The 20,293-nt window shown below is 39.6% G+C and overlaps 1 protein-coding gene across 2 annotated transcripts in view; it reads right to left on the bottom strand.

Annotated features, from left to right (window-relative positions):
• Positions 1 to 20,293, bottom strand: part of PDE6A (phosphodiesterase 6A) — a 478,514-nt gene that overhangs the window by 422,459 nt on the left and 35,762 nt on the right. Inside the window, exons 11-22 of one of the 2 annotated variants that reach the window (XM_075274667.1) lie at positions 20,135 to 20,200; positions 15,242 to 15,388; positions 14,642 to 14,749; positions 13,528 to 13,637; positions 12,045 to 12,132; positions 11,564 to 11,664; positions 8,790 to 8,897; positions 7,736 to 7,799; positions 7,080 to 7,154; positions 6,674 to 6,757; positions 5,168 to 5,324; positions 4,623 to 4,973 (exon numbers count right to left, since the gene is read on the bottom strand). In XM_075274667.1, coding sequence (XP_075130768.1) covers positions 4,888 to 4,973; positions 5,168 to 5,324; positions 6,674 to 6,757; positions 7,080 to 7,154; positions 7,736 to 7,799; positions 8,790 to 8,897; positions 11,564 to 11,664; positions 12,045 to 12,132; positions 13,528 to 13,637; positions 14,642 to 14,749; positions 15,242 to 15,388; positions 20,135 to 20,200 — 1,194 coding nt within the window. In that variant the 3' untranslated portion in view covers positions 4,623 to 4,887. Of the gene's footprint in view, positions 1 to 4,622; positions 4,974 to 5,167; positions 5,325 to 6,673; positions 6,758 to 7,057; positions 7,155 to 7,735; positions 7,800 to 8,789; positions 8,898 to 11,563; positions 11,665 to 12,044; positions 12,133 to 13,527; positions 13,638 to 14,641; positions 14,750 to 15,241; positions 15,389 to 20,134; positions 20,201 to 20,293 lie in introns of those variants that run through there. The other variant, XM_075274668.1, reaches the window with a different exon arrangement.

Here is a 20,293-nt window from a genome sequence, read left to right as displayed (position 1 = left end):
AACCCGACTCAACACCAAGGTAGAGAAATTCTGCTCTCTGTATCAGGAGGACAATCCCTTGGCAGTGGATGCCCTGTCCATCCCTTGGAGGTTCAGGCTGGTATACATATTCTCTCCAATTCCCATAATACCCAAGGTATTGATGAAGATAAGACAGGACCAAGTCCAGGCGATTGCCATAATCCCATTCTGGCCGAAAAGGACTTGGTTCGCCCAGCTCATACAGATGAGTCAAGGCATATACTGGAGGCTTCCACCTCTCCTAAACCTGGTCACTCAAGGAGGACTACGGTGCCAGGATCTGGTGAGACTCAACCTGACAGCCTGGAGGTTGACCAGTCCCTATTACTAAATAGTGGATTGTCAGATAGGAGGTCTTTGGAGCAGATCTGCGCGGCAGCTTCCTGGTCCTCTTCCAACACCTTTGTGAAGCACTATTGTTTGAGCTCTCGTGCTTCGGACGTGACTGCCTTCGAGCGGTCGGTCTTGAGCTCTCTAAGTCGAGGAAACCCTCCTTAAGGGGATTACTTGATATCTCCCTACATTGTGCTGCTGGTATGACGACAGGGAATGGTGGATTATGTAGATAATCTGTTTTCCCTTAGTCATAACAGCAGCACAAAGCTATTATATTTTTTACTCTTGTATTAACACACGGGGGATAGTTCTCTGTGCCCTCTTATAGGGCCTAGTCATGCATATTAATTAATTGCTGATTAAAAATTCCGCCTGTCCTACCAGCACACAGGGGCAGAAATACCCCACATTGTGCTGCTGGTATGACTAAGGGAAAACAGATTGTCTACATAATCCACCATTGGCACTGCTTTCATTTTTCTTCTTTGTTATGCCTTGAATATGACTTATATGTTCACGATGACTTTGGCTTTCCAAATACATAAAGTTAGTTAACAATAATAATAATAACATTGAAGCAGATTGGTTGACATACATTTATTCTTTTTTTTACAACAATATCCCAGATTACAATGTCTGTTAAATTCACACAATGTTCTCAAGTAATTTTACAGTTAAGGATATATACAAGAAACTACAGAATAATGTGCATATTTTCAGTACAGGTCCAAAAAAGGAGGAATCCACGCTGACGCTGGGTTCACACCTGCGTTCATGTCTCCGTTCTATGGTTTCTGTCTTCTGCATGGCAGAAGACGGAAACCATAGACCGGGTCCGGCCGTGAGCGGCGGTGAGCGTTTTAGGCTCTCCGCCGCGAAACCGGATTTTTTTATCCGGACACAGAGTACTGCATGTCCGACTCTGTGTCCGGATTATAAAACCCGGTTTCGCGGCGGAGAGCGCAAAACGCTCACTGCCGCGCACGGCCGGACATCTTTCTCACCCATTCAAATGAATGGGTGAGAAAGTCTCCTGCAGGCTTCCGTCTCCTGCATCTGTTTTATGCAGGAAACGGAAACCTGCAATAAGGACAGATGAACGCAGATGTGAACGAGCCCTTATGCTGTCTGAAACTCACAATGGCTTATATTAGAAAGCCCACAATTATAGAAGTTTTATCCCTGTATATTACATCTGCAAACATTTTACAAGTTTTATACTTCTTTAATCTTGGTGGAAGTTCCCAAGCAATCTGGAGGTTATACCTCAGAACCTCCATAAGTTTCAAGGTTTGTAGCCATATTTTCAATTTAAAGGGATCGTCCATACTGGACAAGGATAACCTGATCAGAAAGTATCTCACCCCTGATATCTCTGAGAAGCTAGAAGAAAGTTTTCTGTTGCCACACGGCACCAGCAAAAGATAATTTTGGTTACTCTGGCTAATAGATGAGTATATGTAGATTTTTTTTATATGAGCATGTGACATACCAGATCTACTTTAACAATGTGCTGCTATATCTACCATAAATGACATTATGTACTATTTAGCTGCAAAAATTCCATTTAAAAACATATAATGTACTTGGCTCTTTGTAATTCCCAACCTGAAGCAAATTCAGAAGCTTTGTAATATCCTGCACTGGTATAAGTGTATGATTCTGCAGATGACAGATGAAACCATAAAGTGAGCATGATGTAATAAGATATAAAGCACAGAACATGTAGAAAAGAAGGTTCAAGTACAATGAGCAGATCATATGTGTCCGTAATGGCATTACCTACATACAAAGTGTAAGATCTAGGCTCTAATCCTAATGTGTATGTGTGAGCTTTTGGACAGATTTTGATGGTAAATGTAATTTCTGTTCCTTGATTTATCACCATGTACCCCAGTTATGGAATGTCTTAAGATTACATTGGTGTATCCACAATACAGTACATTACAGTACATTGTAATTTGTAACTAAGCTATTTTTTTGCAAATTAAAATGTTATTCTTCGCCTGCCCGAGGACTGCTCAGTCATGCTAATGCTAACATTCAGGCCTTTGAAAGGAAGAATCACTTTGCATTGCTGATTAAATTATTGAAAAGTACAACATAAAAAAGTATTTTAGATGGATAGAGTCGGATGTTTTTTTATTTAACTCTTTCCTATGAAAAGTAAAATATTTGTGTTCTTCCCGAGCCATGATGACATGGGAATTACAAGTAGTCATCTGATGGATCTGATCATTGGCCTCCTCCAGATTTTATATAATGCTATGCATTATCAAATCAAGTGCTCCATGAAACATCCAAGGACCATGCATGTCGCTACACTTATGTGAAGATCAAAACTCATTGTTTGGTGGACCAACCAGCTAGACATTGGGCTCTTTCTCCTTCCTTGTATTGATCCGAAGCTTACATTTATCTCTACTATAGACATTAGAAGTACCCACTTATCTCCAACCAAATTTCTGTAATAATATATATATGAATAATCTCACCAATCCCCTTCAGGTGCTAAAACCTCCTTGATCTTTTGATGTTCTGCTTTTATTAAGCTCTAGTTTTGACATGATCTGTTGACTTGCAACAACTGAGTTAAGTCCAGGTTCACACTGGGTTTTTTGGTCCGGAGCCTAAGGTGGAGGCGCCTCAGGTTCCGGTCCAAAATACAGGTAGCTGCAACTGGATGTCAGTGCTCCTGATTAGGCCCAAATGAATGGGCCTAGTCGGGAGGAGGGAGTGTCTTCAGGTGGATTTGCGAGGTGACTCCGCCTGAAGAATGAGCATGTTCATTCTTGTTTCCAGGAGCAAAGAACAAACAGCTCCTGAAAAAAGAACTGACCAGCACAAATTCATTTCAATGGGAGCCGTCTTTTTAGTCAGGATTTTGAGGTGAATACGGCCTCAAAATCCTGACCAAAATACCCTGTGTGAACTCAGCCTAAAACTGCAGCCAGTAACTAACTGCAACGGTCACAAGTCATGTGTGGCAAGTGGATAGGTCACTCATTTTAAAAAGGGGTTTTCTAGTGAGATAATTTTTTGTTAATTTTTTTTAAAAAGACAGTTGGCTCTGCCCAGTGCCTTTGCGAGAACTCATTTGCATACCGAAGAAAACCAAGTTTTCTACTGAACGGCGGCACAGAGAAGACATCTAAAGATAGGAGACAAATAGCCTTTCTTAAGGCTATTCTGACGTGTTAGAAAAAAGGGTATCCTATGATAGGATGACTTTAAAAAGATGATAGTTTATAGAAATATGTACGAGTAGCACTTATTTCATACAAAAAACCCTGAGCTGTGTCCACCTTTGTGCCTCAAATCTAAAAACAGATGTTATATGGGTTTCACACCTAATATTTTCTGTGCTTCAGATCCGTGAATGCTTTATGACTCAAACAAACAATCTGTCTGCAATCACAACAATATAGAAGGTTGGTAATACATAATACATAAAATCAATTAACATCAAAGCTAATAGCCACATAACAGAGATCATAACTTTGATACTAGCCTCATTTCTGTCATGGGTTCTGCATATGTAGACAGGAAGGCCGCTGAAGCCATAATTTTTTTATTGGTTGTTAAAAAAAACTAGTACCAAAATCTCACAAAAGAACGGGCAACACTCGTGGGGCAACACAGTGGCTCAGTGGTTAGCCCTGCAATGCAGGGGTCCTGGGTTTGAATCCCGCCCGGAACAACATCTGCAAGGAGTTTGTATGTCCTTCCCATGGTTGTTTGGATTTCCTCCCTTTTTACAAATGACATACTTATAGGAAAAAAAAAAAAGTACATTGTGATCCCTATATGAGGCTCACAATCTACATTAAAAAAAGAATGAGTGACACTCAATACCTTTTTTATGGCCCTTTCCATTAATTGTCTTTGATCAGTTTTATTTGCTGGTAATTTTTCTGAAAAAAAAAATTATAATGCTCAATAGACAAGAAAAAATATTTTTTGATAACTGGTTAGTCATAGAGTTCTCCTGAAGATGAAAATATATCAAGGCTTTAATGTAAGGCTTTATGGCCCATTTATGTAGGGTTTTTCTGTCCGCTTGAAAAGTCGGACATCTTTACAAGCGGACAGTGAAGGAAGGGCACGGAGTGCAAAAGAACGCACCCGATCGCCATTTAAATAAATGACAGGTGTCACGGACACAGCTAGTGTCCGCTCCTAATGTCCGTGTCAGATTTTGAGCGGACACTAGGAGCGGACACTACCTGTTGGACACAGATGGTGGTGTGAACGCCCCCTTATTGTTTCAGATGACTAGTAGCCAACATACCAATTTGTACATGTGGAACACTGTTCTGATTGCAGATTCATGTTTTATTTCAGTCAATGAGAAATCTTAATATTTGATGCATAGATATGTAAACTACAAAAATAGACATTTCCATAAATGTGGGACAATAATATTACACATGTACTTGAACTAGATCACAATTATATAACTTTATCCATATTCTACCCAGAAATGAAAAACTGAAAACCGAAAAAAAAAAGAAAAAAGTATTTACAGTCTCATAAGATAGAACAGCTTTTTGACTGAGGTGCCTGTTCGGCTAATGGGACATTTCCTCCATTTTCTTTTCCTGTCACGGCTGGAGCTGTTGAGACAAGAAGAAATTTTATATCAAGTCCATATCTTTTAATTAAAAGTATATGAATTTTTGTAGCCCGGGCTACCTGCATAAAACATGTCACTTATATAGGCAATGATGGGCACCAGTAGTATAATCTAATTTTATTATACCAGCCAGCTTTGCTCCATAAGACCCATGCTTCATTGCATTATTATTACCTTGCTTTGGAGGCTGGTTGCCTTCTTTCTTCTGCTTCTCCTCTTCTAGAGCTTTCATCTTTGCTTCGTGCTCATCAGCCAATGCCTTCCATTCCTTTTTGTTGTTGAGGATTCTGTCGTACATCGGTTGTATCTCAGGATGGAATCTTGAGAACTCCTGGAGTAAGACAAATAACATCCAGTAAAGATCAGAACTGGTTATACGGGATGTGGTAGCCATCGAGCTTTATCTCAATGTTACCCTGTGTGGTTGTGATTAGTGTTGACTTCTTAGCCAAGAGAGTGGCAAGTTCACTGGGAGTGGCAATAGATCAGTATAGTGTATTTTAAGATTTTACATTACATGATCCATTTATGGCTCTGATAAGTAGCTACAAAGAATAACCGTACATACCGTAGAGGTAGCCCATGCAACCGCTATAACACTCTTTGCTACTAAGTAGGGGTAATAGTAATAATAAGTAAATTGTGAATTTTTTTCTCAGTACACAAATAAATATATTGTATAGTAATATGTCAGTAAAAGATAGTTGGCATCTGAAGTCACTGGCAGTCTTATGGGACCCAAGACTTCTGAGCTGCGCCTTTACATGGATGCCTGTACTGAATTCAGAGTGTAATGGTATTAAAACACCCATTCAACCGTACAGAGATCAGTCACTCATCAGCCACAGGGTAGGCCATCAATGCTAAAAACCAGATAACCCCTATAATACTAGCATTTTGATGTCTTAAAATAATGACTGATTTTTCTAACTTTATGATATTAAGACTGTAGCTATAAGGGTTAAGGCTATAATTGAGCCCCAGCAACTTGAGACCTTATTGTCCACTGAGCCACATCAGAAATTGGCTACTTGTACATGAGCACATTAATTCTAACAAAATTGTTTCCCTACATCAGGGGTATGCAAATACTTTTAATAATGGTCCCCTGACTGTGTTGCGTCATCAAGTAAAGGTCCGAGCTGAACATGTCCAATATTTGTGATATTTTGGGACAAAAAGACGCATTTGACTGTAAGAAGCACACAAACATTAGGCATTATAGGAGCATTATAGGCTGGGTGGGACACTACAGAACATTATACAGAGAAAAACCAAAGAGCATTATACTGTGGGTGGGGGCATTAAGATGCTTTATACTGTGAGGGGTGTATACACAGGGTTATGCCCCATTATTATGCCTCCTCCCACTATATGCTCCTTAGTACCCCCCACAGTAAAATTGTCCATTAGTGCCCTCACATATAATTAATAGTAACAGCGGCTGGGAGAAAGGGATCAGGGCTTGGGGACAGCGATCATTAAATGAAGGTTTCTCCCGCCCGCTATCCTAATAAAAGAGTCCGGTGGTAGTGGTCTGGACAGCTGCGGTCCAAGTTCGGATCATGTCCCGCCAGTTGGGTATCCCTGCCTTACACAATGACTATATGTTGTAATATACATTAATACGGTTCTTTTTAATAATTGAATCAATGTTGTAGAAAAATAGGAATAACTTACCTTATATACAAATGTGCACACAAAATCAATAAAACCACATTGTAATTTAGGTAGCTCTTCTGCTTTATTCCTGTCCATCATTGGCTATAAGAAAACAATATAAGAGTTATGCTTTTACTTGAATGTTGTCTGTATTGACTGTAAGTTCAATAAATGTAATACTGCCCATTGCTATACTGTCTGGATGGCAGCCGTTCCTAGAACAACATCTAAAACTGTATACCTTTATCACAACTAATTGTATACTATGCCTTATACTTAGAATTATGGCAACAAGTAATTTCTATCATGTTGTATCCTGAGCTTGCGGCTTACAGTGATCTTATTGTAGCAATGACAATATAGCCATTTGTTTCACAATATCTGAGTCAGACATTATCTAACAATACTACATTTAGTAACTTACAATAGGGTTTTGTTGCAGTACAGTTCTTTCCAGGTCACCTTGCTCCCAAAACTCAGCTGCAACCAATAGAGCAACCTATAAGGTAAAGTGAAGGTGTGACATAGTAAATTTATTATATAGATTGATAAATGTAGCAAATTTAACTCGATATTTAATACAGTATATGCACTGGTGCACTCTTTTATTGTGTTATAGTGGTTGTACTACCAATCAACTTATCCCCTATCAACAGATTAAGTTCCAGATCAGTGAGGATCCAACTTCTGGGACCTCCATTGATCATGAGGGCGGTGGTTTTCTGCTCCCTTCTGCTTCATTTACTATATATCTATGTAGATCTATGTGATCTGCTGATCCTATAGAAATGAATAGAGCAGAGTCTAAGCAAAACATCCCTATTCTCATGATTGGTGGAGGTTCCAAAGGCTAAACCTCAGTGATCTGCAACAGAGAAGATTTTAAGATTTCCTGCCTATGCTCATCTCAATCTTTTGCACTCAAGTAGTGTCAAAAGGGTTTAGCCTTCACTCAGGGTTTACCTCTCTTTAGAATAATTTTATGGTGGAAACCAGTGGTGGTCAATGATGTTCTGACATATATCTATGAAATATTAGAACGTCACGTCCTTTTTTAATGAAAGGGTTAGGTCAGCATACCTTGCTCTGAATCTCCCAGGGTTTTGCAATGGCTGACAGGTCACACGCAGTCATCATCATTGCCCTTAAAAGAAAGAAACTCTGTTTCACTGTATAGATAACATGCACCATATTTATATGTTCAGTATATAATAAGTATAATTGTCAGGTGGGCTAGTATACTGATTACCTATCATCCTACTATGATTACTATATCATTGTAGGTACATGGTACATTCATTGCACTGGATAACTACTATTGTACTGATATCATTGTTACCATTAATAAATAGTCCCTATGGGATTTTTATATTAAATGTCCTAGGATAGGTTATCAGTATCAGATAGGTAGGATGCCCACACTCACTACCCCCACCGTCCAGCTGATTGAAGGAACGAATGCAGCAGCCCCTTTACTGTATACCATACTGCTGTACATAACATAGTGGTTGTGACAACTGATGTCAGGTGGTACTAGAACATAGCAGTTTGAGCAGTGGTGTAACTAAAGTCTTGAGGGCCCCAATGTAATCTTTTGTCCGGGGCCCCCTACCTCATCCCTACAGCAAATGTTTTATACTGATGGTTAAGGGTGCTTAGGAGATTAATCCACCTTAGTGTGGTTAGGGTAATCTGTGGGTCTCCTTGGCTTATGGGTCAAATGAAAGTTGCCATCTTAACACTGATGCCGGTGCTTATGATTAACCCTCTAAAGCTCCTGGGCCCCAGAGACACTGCAACCTCTGCACCCCCTCAAGTTAAGCCCCTGAGTTATAGCCACAAACGCGTCCCTTCTGTATTATCTGCTCACCGTGCTTTTTTGTTCATCTGACACAAATTCACATTTGTTTGGTTTTGTTACAAACCAAACAATTTGGATTATTCAAATCGAACCTGGTTCATCACATATCAGTTCTCCCATCTCTTGACCTCAATGACATCAAAAAATTTCTGAAATTCGGACCTAAAATATCTTGTTCATAAATAGTCTCTCTCTCTATATATATGTACATATAGATAGCTATCTATAGTGCATACAATCAAACATACATAGTACAATATACATGTAACATACATAACAATTTCTTTGCGGGTCTGTTCCAGCATCATGTACTCTGTCCAAACTTTTACATCTTCATACGTTTTAGACTGGTCTACTATCTTCTGGAACATGGCCCTCTTTCTATAAAAGAAAAAAAAAACAATGACAATTTTGTGCACATCATGCAGATTTGTATATGTCATAGATGGAAATGTAATACTAATCAAACCATTACATGCAGTTTAGGCAATTGTATCACTTACAATGCAGATACATAAGGGTTACAATAGACAACGTCACCACTTTCATTCCAAACCCATATTCTCTACATTTTTGCATAAATTATTGTGTCTATTTGTCTGACAGCCGATCATTATTGGATAAGATGATAGGGGAAGATGCAGATAACAGGGTGTATAGAACTCCTGCTACTGCCTTCCTCTGACAACAGTAAATGGATTCAATGAAGGCTGTCAGAATATAATGCATTTTATGCTAATCCAAGCTATTTATCCTGCCGCATGAATATTAATATCAGAATCTAAATATTAGGGCTTATTAACAGATTTTCTGAGACTGCTGGAAAAACTAGGACAAGACCAAAACATGTGAATGAGCCCTTATATTTCACGCATGTGATACTCTAAGTATTGTAATGTGTCATAGACCCTGATCAGAAGTCATAGAAGGAGGCCATCTAAAGTGCATGCCTGTTTTGTGAGATTACAAAATGCATAGTACTTACCTGCTATCAGGGGTGTAACTACCGGGGTAACAGCGAAAGCAGCTGCCACAGGGCCCAGGACATTAGGGTTCTGGTGACAGCCGTTACTGCTGTGTTTTTTTTTTTTGGTTAATAGGCCATTACTGGCTGGAGTTACTCCAAATGGTAATGGTCCCTATTTACTTACCGATCCTGGCAGGGGCCGGGATTGGTAAGTGACGCCGCGCACCCCATAAACACTATTATTAATACTTGGGGTCTTTTCAGACCCCCGAGTATAATGATCAGAAGCCCAGGAGAGGTGAGGAAACATAGAAACACTATTACTTACCTCTCCGGGCTCCATACAGGCTTCCGGCCTACTTGTGTGACGTCCCTGACTTCACATGACCAGGACCTATGTCCTGGGTCATGTGATATCCCGGACGTAATTGAAAATGGCCAACAATAACGAGGAGTGCAGCGGAGCCTGGGAGAGGTAAGTAACAGTGTTTTTTATGTTGGTATCCCTCCTTGGTCTCATTATTATACTCTGAGGTCTGAAAAGGTCAGGGTCTTCGGCGTCGGTCGGAGGGAGCCCCATGTCCAAAGTTCGCCACGGGCCCTCGCCTAGTTATGACACTGCCTGCTATTCACTTACTGTATTCTTCAGTGCCTGTTCGCACATTGTGACTTCTGAAATCATAACTACTTTGTCCTGGGTGGTCTGAAATCTACCCCCTGGAGACTTAGGCTGAAGCTTTTTACCCTTCTACCCCAATGTTTTACCGTGCAGCTCTCTCATTTTAGGTAGGCTGCCATGTGCACACACAGGCATACTTCTCATACTTCTTCTGTCATGTTGTTTTTTACACAGTGAATACAGATGGAGGGTTCTCTGTCCGCGTCTTTCATTCCAGCGCTATTTAAGTCAGTTGCTCAGTTGCTCTCATGCGTCATATACTTTATAAATGGAAATGTGAACTTATCCTAAATAGTCTTCTGCTATATATTGAAGACAGCATCTATATTTTTAGATCTTGCTACTATACGCACTCTATAATATTAGTTTCGATTAAAACCTATTCATGTTATGACAGATATGCAGGTTATAAAAAGACTCTTGTTCTACTCCCTCCTTGCTGCTGATACAGAGGTAAACCATAACTCCCTTACTAAATGTACACAATCTTGCATCATGGGGGAAGAAAAGATTCCTATCTAACATGACAGTAGTTGGATAATTTGCCTGGATTAACTGAATATCATTTATTGGTATATTACTTATAACTCACAATAAATGTCTCTACTTGTATTAATTGTCATGTCCTTGTGCCTGCCATTCTAAGGCCTCGTTCACATCTACGTTGGTAATCCATTCGGGGGAGTCTGCATGGGGAATACCAAACGTGTTGACAAGCGGTGTGGCAGTGAAAGCACACGGATCCCATAGACTATAATGGGGTCCATGTGCTTGCCGCGAGATCTCCACAGGGAACATGTGGACAGGAAAGTACTTCATAATCTACTTTCCTATTTGCATGTTCCCTGCGGAGATCTCACGGCAAACACACAGACCACATTATAGTCTATGGGGTACGTGTGCTTTCACTTCACACCGCTTGCAAGTGCACTCGGTAGTCCGTTCAGGGGGTCCCCATGCGGACTCCCCGAACGGATTACCAAATGCAGATGTGAACCAAGGGTCACCTGTTGGAGTAAGGCATTTCTTGGCTTGACTGTAAAGAACCCTTTCCTAAGGCTAAGGCCCACATTACGTAGTTTTTCCTGCTGCGGAAACTCAGCAGAAAAAAAAATGCTGCGTTTTACAGTACCAGCAAAGTGAATGAGATTCCGGGTAATGCCATTCACACATTGCAGAAAAAGTCTGGAGAAAAAAAAACGCTACTTTTTTTCCTGCAGCGTTTTTTAGCTGAATTCCACAACGTGGGGCCTTAGCCTAAAACAGAATTCTCCTATAGAGTAGCTAGTCACCAATACACAAAATCATATGCAGGTGCAGGTGTGTATGAGAAGTTTAGTGTATGCGCTATATATGTTGGACGCAGAAATAAAAAAAGCAGAAAATCTGACGGATACTTACTTAAAGTATAAAGCCAAATCTGTTGCAATGATTGCAATATCCATCATGTGGATGGCATGATCATATTGTCTCCTGTTCAGGTTCTGATATATGTTTATAGTCTGTGAACAAGACACGAGGCATCAGATGGGTAAACTAACATAAAAATACAAAGTATAGGTATTGTAATATACAACATGTCCTCTTGGGTACAAGTAACCTGATCGTGACATTATACCATTTACTAATGATGTTTTATGGCTACTTATTCATAAAAATTTTCAAAACAAGTTGTAATGAATATAATAATATGTATTATTAATGCCTTTTCTTTTATGTTAGCATAATTCTGTATTAGTACAAGCTCATCAATAGCCAACTTTATTATGTTTAGTAATCATGGGAATCACGTTTAATAGCTGTAATTCTTATCCAACTATGGAAATTTCTGGATAACTGGTTCTTGAAGATCTACAGTATTTGCATATGATATCAGTATTACCTCATCTTTAAGAAGGGTCTTGCTAAATTCCAAATGGTGCCTTTCTAAGATAGATGACCCATGAAGTTTTGCTAGTGGATGTCCTGATCTGTAAAGAAGAATATTTAAGGTAAGGACCTAAGTTTACAAACTAATTCATTGTATGATGGAAAATAATCTTTTGCTCCATGTGCTTTGTGCATCGATATAATACAGTAAAGATTAATCACCACGTAGCAATACCTAAATTGTAATTTGTTAAGAATCTGAAATAATGTAGAGACTCGCTGGCATATTATTTTTCTACCTGATGCCATTTATTCATTTTTTGTATAAAGGGAATATTTTATGCCATGTTCACATTCTGTTATACAAACAATAACTTAAAGGGATGTTCTGGTCACAACAACTTACCCCCTTTCCATGAGATAGGGGGTAACTTACTGCTCTGTAGGGGTTGAACACTGGAACTCCCACCAATTAAAAGAATGGGGGTCCTTTGCACCCCATTTGCATGGAGCAGTGGTCAGAGATGCCCCCCTCCCACAATTATGTGCTGAAGGTATGTGAATGCTGTAGATTTCTTATCTCAGTTTGTCCCACTAAAACTCTTCTGCCCATTGCTCCATTTAAACCTAAGTGAAAAAACCCTGTCGTTATGATCAGAAGAATCCCAGCAGTACGATCTTCACCAATCCCGAGGATAGGGCTTGGGGTAACTTGAGGTGTTTGTAATACCCCTTCAATCTTTGGCCTTAAAATGACCAGGCTTTTACTGATGAACGGCAGTCCATGATGGTCAACTACCACCTCTGTCATGATCAATGATCGCATCCTAGCTCCAGATCAAGTCAATGCTTCCCTTCTAGATGAAAGGGGCATAGGTTGGTTGAGAATCCCTAGCAAGTCCATTCATAAATGATATGTGCTTATACATTCAACACTAAGGCAGCACATTGACAGAAGATGTATGTTAGCCAAACCCACCAATTTCTGCTTGTTAGACCAACCATACAATGCTTATGGGGTCTGTCTGACTGTTCTATGATGGCAGATAAGGAGGTAATGATCGAGCAATTGGATATCAATTGCTCGATCCTTTTGTTCATAGGGAAAAAAGCTGCTGCCAACTATGTCTTTCAGCAGCTTTCTCTCCTCGCCTATTCAGTACCCATGCATTGCTTGGCCTACCATTTTGTATACATTCAAGCTTGTCTGGCGTTACTTTCTGGAGAGTATTGATCTGATCTGAAGCTGAAAAATAGTGACTGGATGTGAGATTCCAGTGGAGGGTAATTGGGTTAACCAAAGGACCTCTGGAATAGACAGAAATGCCTTATTCTCTGCAGGAAAAGATTTGGAAGAAGTTCCTCTGAGCTCCAGAAAAGAAAATATAATTATGGCCTTGCCTAATAAATAAAAAACCTTCCCATTCATTACTTGTGACTGCACCCAAATGTCAAAGAGAAAAAAAGATATTTAATGTATATTACAGTAAACTTACTTCATCTGGTATAAGTTATTAGTACCCCGGTGGTCAATATCATGGCAGAATGCAGCAGTCACCATTGCCATTGCCTCCAGATCTGTATAATAACGTTTTAATTTTCCTGTCTAAAAAAGGAAAAATATAAAATCATACCCAACTGAAAAAGAAGTGAAGCTGATCATAAGTGGTTATAGTAAAAATGTGTTACTACAGGTTAGACCATTCACACTGGCATCATTGCTCTGTTCCATCAGCTTTGTCTTGCCCCATGGGGAGCACAATAGCCTGCTGCTCTATTCTGCTAAGTTAAAAATAAAAAACTTTATCTATGTGATGTCACTCTTAGCATTGTAGTGTTTTTTTTTTTTATCCAAATCTGTTTAGCAATTCCAAAGCTATAAGCCCTTTTGGCCCTAAACCAAACTTTTTTTGGTGACACCATGCTGTCTATTACAAATATACAGTATCTTATTACAGAAAAGTGTCTCTTTCTTTACTTATCAGACTTCTCTTCTCCCTCCCCTTGTGTCTTCTTGTACTGGTCATTCAATTTCAATTCACTGTTAAAATCCATATTTAGTGCAGACAATTCAGCAGCAAAATAAGAGATTAAGTTACACCTGCATTCTATAGAAGTCTATGGAGAAGGAAAAGGGAGGAGGAAGAACTGAAGAGAGTGCAAAAGAGAGAAACACATGCTGCTGCTGGCTCTAGTAAGTGTTATATCTCACCGCAATGCTGGATTCATAGAAGACCTGATAACTGGTTTTATATAATGTTTGCCAAACGGCTGCTCTATCTAAGGGCATGCTACAGAGGGTTAAGGGAGCAGGATCTCCTCTACGTGTGCTGTGTATGGGAGACATTACTGTACTCAGTTTCCACCTACTGACAGTTATAGGTAAACCTTAAAAACAGGAAAACTGCTGAAAAATGCCAGATACAAGTCAGAAGTGGTGCTACTACTCTTTGTGTACAGATATGACAACTAACAATGACATGAAACGACAATTACTCTTTATATTTTCCCTGGTGTCCTAAGATGTTCCCTAGCAGTCCTTACTAAAAATAATACTATGTATTTGAGCCTTACAATAAAAATGATCAACATGTATTATTCCTTCCTTACCATGAGAAGAGTGAACATTGTTTGTCCCACATTGAAGCCATGCCGCCAGTTGTGATAGGTAATTTTTCTGTATCCTTTGCTTACTGAGAATATGAATCGCACTAAAACCTGTATATACAGATGATTGATTTTGTTAATGATCATGAAAAACTTGTAAAATCCTGAAGACATGATAGCTTTTCTTGCTCGTCTTTCTAGAGATCATTTATAGTTCAATGTAAGATGAGAACAATTTGTTGCTGCATCCCCTCATGTCTAAGAGGTGATATTTGAAGTCATCCAGATACATTATATTGAGCGCCGTCTTTAGAAAGCTGCCCTATTGTAGGTATTTGAGACCCTTTTATGGGTCCGTTCACATGGAGGAAAATGGTGAGGAAATTGGTGTGGAATTTCAGTGCAAAAAAAAAGCCTCCCAAGTCAATGGGAGGCTTTTTTTTTCCAGCGCTGAAATTCCACACCAAATTCCTCACCATTTTCCTCCGTGTGTATGGACCCTAAGATGTTCTCACCAAACATTTCTTTAGAATTGTCAATCTAACCTATTTTATTCAGTTTTTCTTGGCCCACACTGCAACTTGTGCATAACAATTATATTACCTCTTGCGGTATGTGGAATTTGTCAACCACTTCTAATTCGTAGTACATCTGAATTGCACATTTTACTAAGAAAAGTTCAGTTTGAGGCAGATCACTGAAGTGGAACTCATAGATTTCAGCTTCCTCTGGATCAGGCAGTTCTTCTTGCTGCAAGAGAAGAAACCATTACATTAGTTAACTAATAAGATGAAAATTCTTTCTTGCTTATTACTTGGCAATGCTCTTGTGCTATCATTACTGCTATTTATAGACATAACATTGATAACAGGATCTACCTTATCATCTAACGCAATGGTAGATAACATGCGCCCTGCAAAATGTACTATACATTATGTATAAATTGTAGGTTGCCGATGATGTTCATTTTTGTCATGATAATATTGAGGATACTCTTAGTGCAATGAATCGGAGTAGAGCTGTGGTGCTTCAACATGGCCCGTACACAGTGCAAAGAGCCTTCTGCTTGCGACTCCACACACTGTATAGTTCAAGCACCAGGGGCAACCGAGCATAGCTGATTAGTGCCTGGTCTTGGAACCCATTGGATCCAATACTGATGACAGGTCATTTCTTTGAAAACTCCTCTAAGAGATTAAGCAATTTGAAGAAACAATCCAGGCAAAGCAGTTACTGCGAGACATTTATGAAGAATGCAATTTCATAAACCATTCTTCATTCATTCGGGTCAAGATGTGCCTGAATTATTATGAGGCTCTAACCTCTTAATAATCCTGGTACATCTTATGGGTTCCCACGCCCAAAATTGAAATCTGTGCCAGTCAGAGGCTGCTGTAGATTTCAAGTAAGGAGGAGGAGGAGTGGGGGGGAGGGAGCTGAGTGCTCCATGTTTGTTTTTCTGAGTTGTTTTTCCACTTATCAGTCGGTTTAATTGAATTTTGCTGATAAGGGCTGAGATAGGGGGTCTGTTACCTCTGTATGTAAGCACAGACCTAAAACAGAGTTTATTGCAAACTGACTCAAATCCATCTCTGCTACATCAGCTTCATATTGTGCAACTTCCAGTGATACTGTGATAATTTATTTACAGTCCTATGAAAAAGTTTGGGCACCCCTATTAATCTTAATCATTTTTAGTTCTAAATATTTTGGTGTTTATAACAGCCATTTCAGTTTGATATATCTAATAACTGATGGACACAGTAATATTTCAGGATTGAAATGAGGTTTATTGTACTAACAGAAAATGCGCAATATGCATTAAACCAAAATTTGACCGGTGCAAAAGTATGGGCACCTCAACAGAAAAGTGACATTAATATTTAGTACATCCTCCTTTTGCAAAGATAACAGCCTCTAGTCGCTTCCTGTAGCTTTTAATCAGTTCCTGGATCCTGGATGAAGGTATTTTGGACAAACAATTCAAGTTCAGTTAAGTTAGATGGTCGCCGAGCATGGACAGCCCGCTTCAAATCATCCCACAGATGTTCAATGATATTCAGGTCTGGGGACTAGGATGGCCATTCCAGAACATTGTAATTGTTCCTCTGCATGAATGCCTGAGGATTTGGAGCGGTGTTTTGGATCATTGTCTTGCTGAAATCTCCATCCCCGGCGTAACTTCAACTTCGTCACTGATTCTTGAACATTATTCTCAAGAATCTGCTGATACTGAGTGGAATCCATGCGACCCTCAACTTTAACAAGATTCCCGATGCCGGCATTGGCCACACAGCCCCAAAGCATGATGGAACCTCCACCAAATTTTACAGTGGGTAGCATGTGTTTTTCTTGGAATGCTGTTTCTTTTTGGACGCCATGCATAACGCCTTTTTTTTATAACCAAACAACTCAATTTTTGTTTCCAAAATGAAGCTGCCTTGTCCAAATGTGCTTTTTCATATCACAGGCAACTCTATTTGTGGCGTACGTGCAGAAACGGCTTCTTTCTCATCACTCTCCCATACAGCTTCTATTTGTGCAAAGTGCGCTGTATAGTTGACCGATGCACAGTGACACCATCTGCAGCAAGATGATGCTGCAGCTCTTTGGAGGTGGTCTGTGGATTGTCCTTGACTGTTCTCACCATTCTTCTTCTCTGCCTTTCTGATATTTTTCTTGGCCTGCCACTTCTGGGCTTAACAAGAACTGTCCCTGTGGTCTTCCATTTCCTTACTATGTTCCTCACAGTGGAAACTGACAGGTTAAATCTCTGAGACAACGTTTTGTATCCTTCCCCTGAACAACTATGTTGAACAATCTTTGTTTTCAGATAATTTGAGAGCGGGCTGTCCATGTTCGGCGACCATCAAACTTAACTGAACTTGAATTGTTTTGTAGAAAGAAATGGTCCAAAATAACTTCATCCAGGATCCAGGAACTGATTAAAAGCTACAGGAAGCGACTAGAGGCTGTTATCTTTGCAAAAGGAGGATGTACTAAATATTAATGTCACTTTTCTGTTGAGGTGCCCATATTTTTGCACCGGTCAAATTTTGGTTTAATGCATATTGCGCATTTTCTGTTAGTACAATAAACCTCATTTCAATCCTGAAATATTACTGTGTCCATCAGTTATTAGATATATCAAACTGAAATGGCTGTTGCAAACACCAAAATATTTAGAACTAAAAATGATTAAGATTAATAGGGGTGCCCAAACTTTTTCATAGGACTGTACAACCAATCCCTTATTACTGACTGTAAGCATGTACTACTATGAAGAGAGATGGCAGAGCTTTTCCTGGGAGACAGCAAGTGAAACCCCACCCACCAATGTACTGAGAAAAACAGGAAGTGAAGAGAGCACACAGTATGCAGGTTGCTGAACAAGCCAGTTGGGAATACCCCTTTAAGCATTAGACAGTTTAGTTATGAAGGTGTGTTCTCATTTACAATATTTGGCAAATCCAGCAAATATACCATAAATGTCAGGTTTGGCACTCCAGAGAAAAGGTTGCTGTGTATGTGTATGGCACTCTCCATTATATTCTATAATGTTGTGAAATGCATATCTGCTTTTGTATCCCCCATAAATTACACCTAAAATAGCATCTCTCACGATAAATGAGAGAGCCAGAAATAGCACCTTCACCTATTATAAATTTATTGTATATACAAATACTGCAGATATACCCTAATAGTCTCAGATGAAAATAACCCTTTATGTTTTCATTGAAGCCCTAGGGAGGGGTATAATTTGACAAGGTTGTCAGACCAAAAAACTTTTTTGCTCCGTAGAAAGCACATAATATAGAAGGAATTATAAAAGCAATGTTCTTATGGAAAACCTGCATATTGCTATTTCCAATGCAATAAATTAAAATCTTCTGATGGTGGAGGATTCCTTGATCCTGTGCCTAACAATGACTAGTCTGTAACTTTTTTAATCTTCCTTATGAAGAGATATTTTAATCAGCCTCCATTTATTTCTTTGCGAAAGGCCAAGGAACACAGGGTTCTGTGCAGATTAATTTATGCCCATATATTTTGCTGAGAGTTCTTAGAAAATTAAACAAGATGGAAATGAATTTCATATAGCTGGAGTCTATTACACCTGCATTTTTAACTTTCCCAGATAGGTAGGCCAGGTATTCTTTCCAGAATTTTTCCAACTCTGGTTATTTAAAGAAATAGCTAACTACTCTTGGAAAGTATCGGAATAGGAAGTTCTCTGCCAGATGATACTGGTTATGTATCGTTGGGCAGAGGCGTAGCTAAAGACCCTTGAGCCCTGTGCAAAAATTCAGCTTAGACCCCTTTCCTGTTCCCACTGCTTGCTTGATACACAACAGCAACAAATCTCAACTTTTATACATTTGTGTATGGACAAGTTGTACATAGCTGTAATATGACCCCCATAACAATCCCTGCTGCCGCACTATATCCCTGTCCTCTGACTTCATATGCCATATTATGGATGTATTCTAGGTGAAAATATATCCCTGATACAATACTGTGTATGCCAGAGATTAGATCAGATTCTGACATTATAATTTGTCCTTTTTTCGCTGTCATCAAACCTCAGACTAAACCCTGAAATTAATTTAGCAAAGCTGAAAAGGACAATAAGGCTACTTATCAAGTGCATATGCAGGTCTGTGGGGAAAATGGCACAGATGGTACATGGATGATATGGACTCATTCATTTCATGCAGTGAGCCCAGAACACAAAATGGACAGGTGTAGGATATGTTCTGAGTTTTGCTCCAAACTCATGGCCCCCTTCATGGAGCCATGATTATACACAGGGATGTGTATGGGACCATAAGAAAATAATGGGTCAATGTGTTTAATAAGATGGCTAGCTCACTAAGAAAACATATGTTCATGTGCATGGAGCCTAAGCAAATGAACTAGTACTGGATTTTACTTAATTCACATCGGCATTTGGATTCTGGGGACTCCCCGAACGGAAAACAAACACAATTGCAAGCGCTGTGCTGTAAAAGCACACAGACCCCATAGACTATAATGGGGTCCATGTGCTGGCCTTGTGCTGCCCGCACGAATCATGCAGGCAGGAAAGTAGATGGTGAACTACTTTCCTGTCTGCAAGGTCTCTGCGGAGGTCTGGCGGTAAGCACTTGGATCCCATGATAGTCTATGGGGTCCATGTGCTGTTACTGCACTTGCGTTTGGTATTCCGTTCAGGGGGAGTCCTCATGCGGACTCCCCCGGAAGGAATCCAAATGCTGATGTGAACAAGTGGTCACTCTGCTAACAGATTTGGTGCAGAGCGGCTTCTTGGATTCAGTGCCTCTTTACATCTTCAATGATTGTATAGGTTTGCCCATGATGTTGAGACTTGTAGTGCTTATGTCATAGCAATATTCTTTATCAATTTTCCGATACATTTTGATAATCTACGCTATAGATTTTTAATTGATAGTCTGCTGCCACAAATAGATCAGGAAAACATATTTTTGGACTTACCAATATTTCATACATTTCATCTTCTTCACATTCATCTGGTGGCCGATTCAATACTTCTTTGGTTTTCTGGGAAAGTAAAAAAGTACCATTAAAAATGCAGAAAACTGCAGCAAGATCTGGATGATATCACCTATCACCCCTCTATGCATGATGATGGAC

The sequence above is a fragment of the Leptodactylus fuscus genome, chromosome 5 (genome assembly GCF_031893055.1).
Source record: "Leptodactylus fuscus isolate aLepFus1 chromosome 5, aLepFus1.hap2, whole genome shotgun sequence".
Classification (NCBI taxonomy): domain Eukaryota; kingdom Metazoa; phylum Chordata; class Amphibia; order Anura; family Leptodactylidae; genus Leptodactylus; species Leptodactylus fuscus.
Note: the sequence above shows the minus strand (reverse complement) of the source record. Positions and strands in the feature narration are given on the sequence as shown.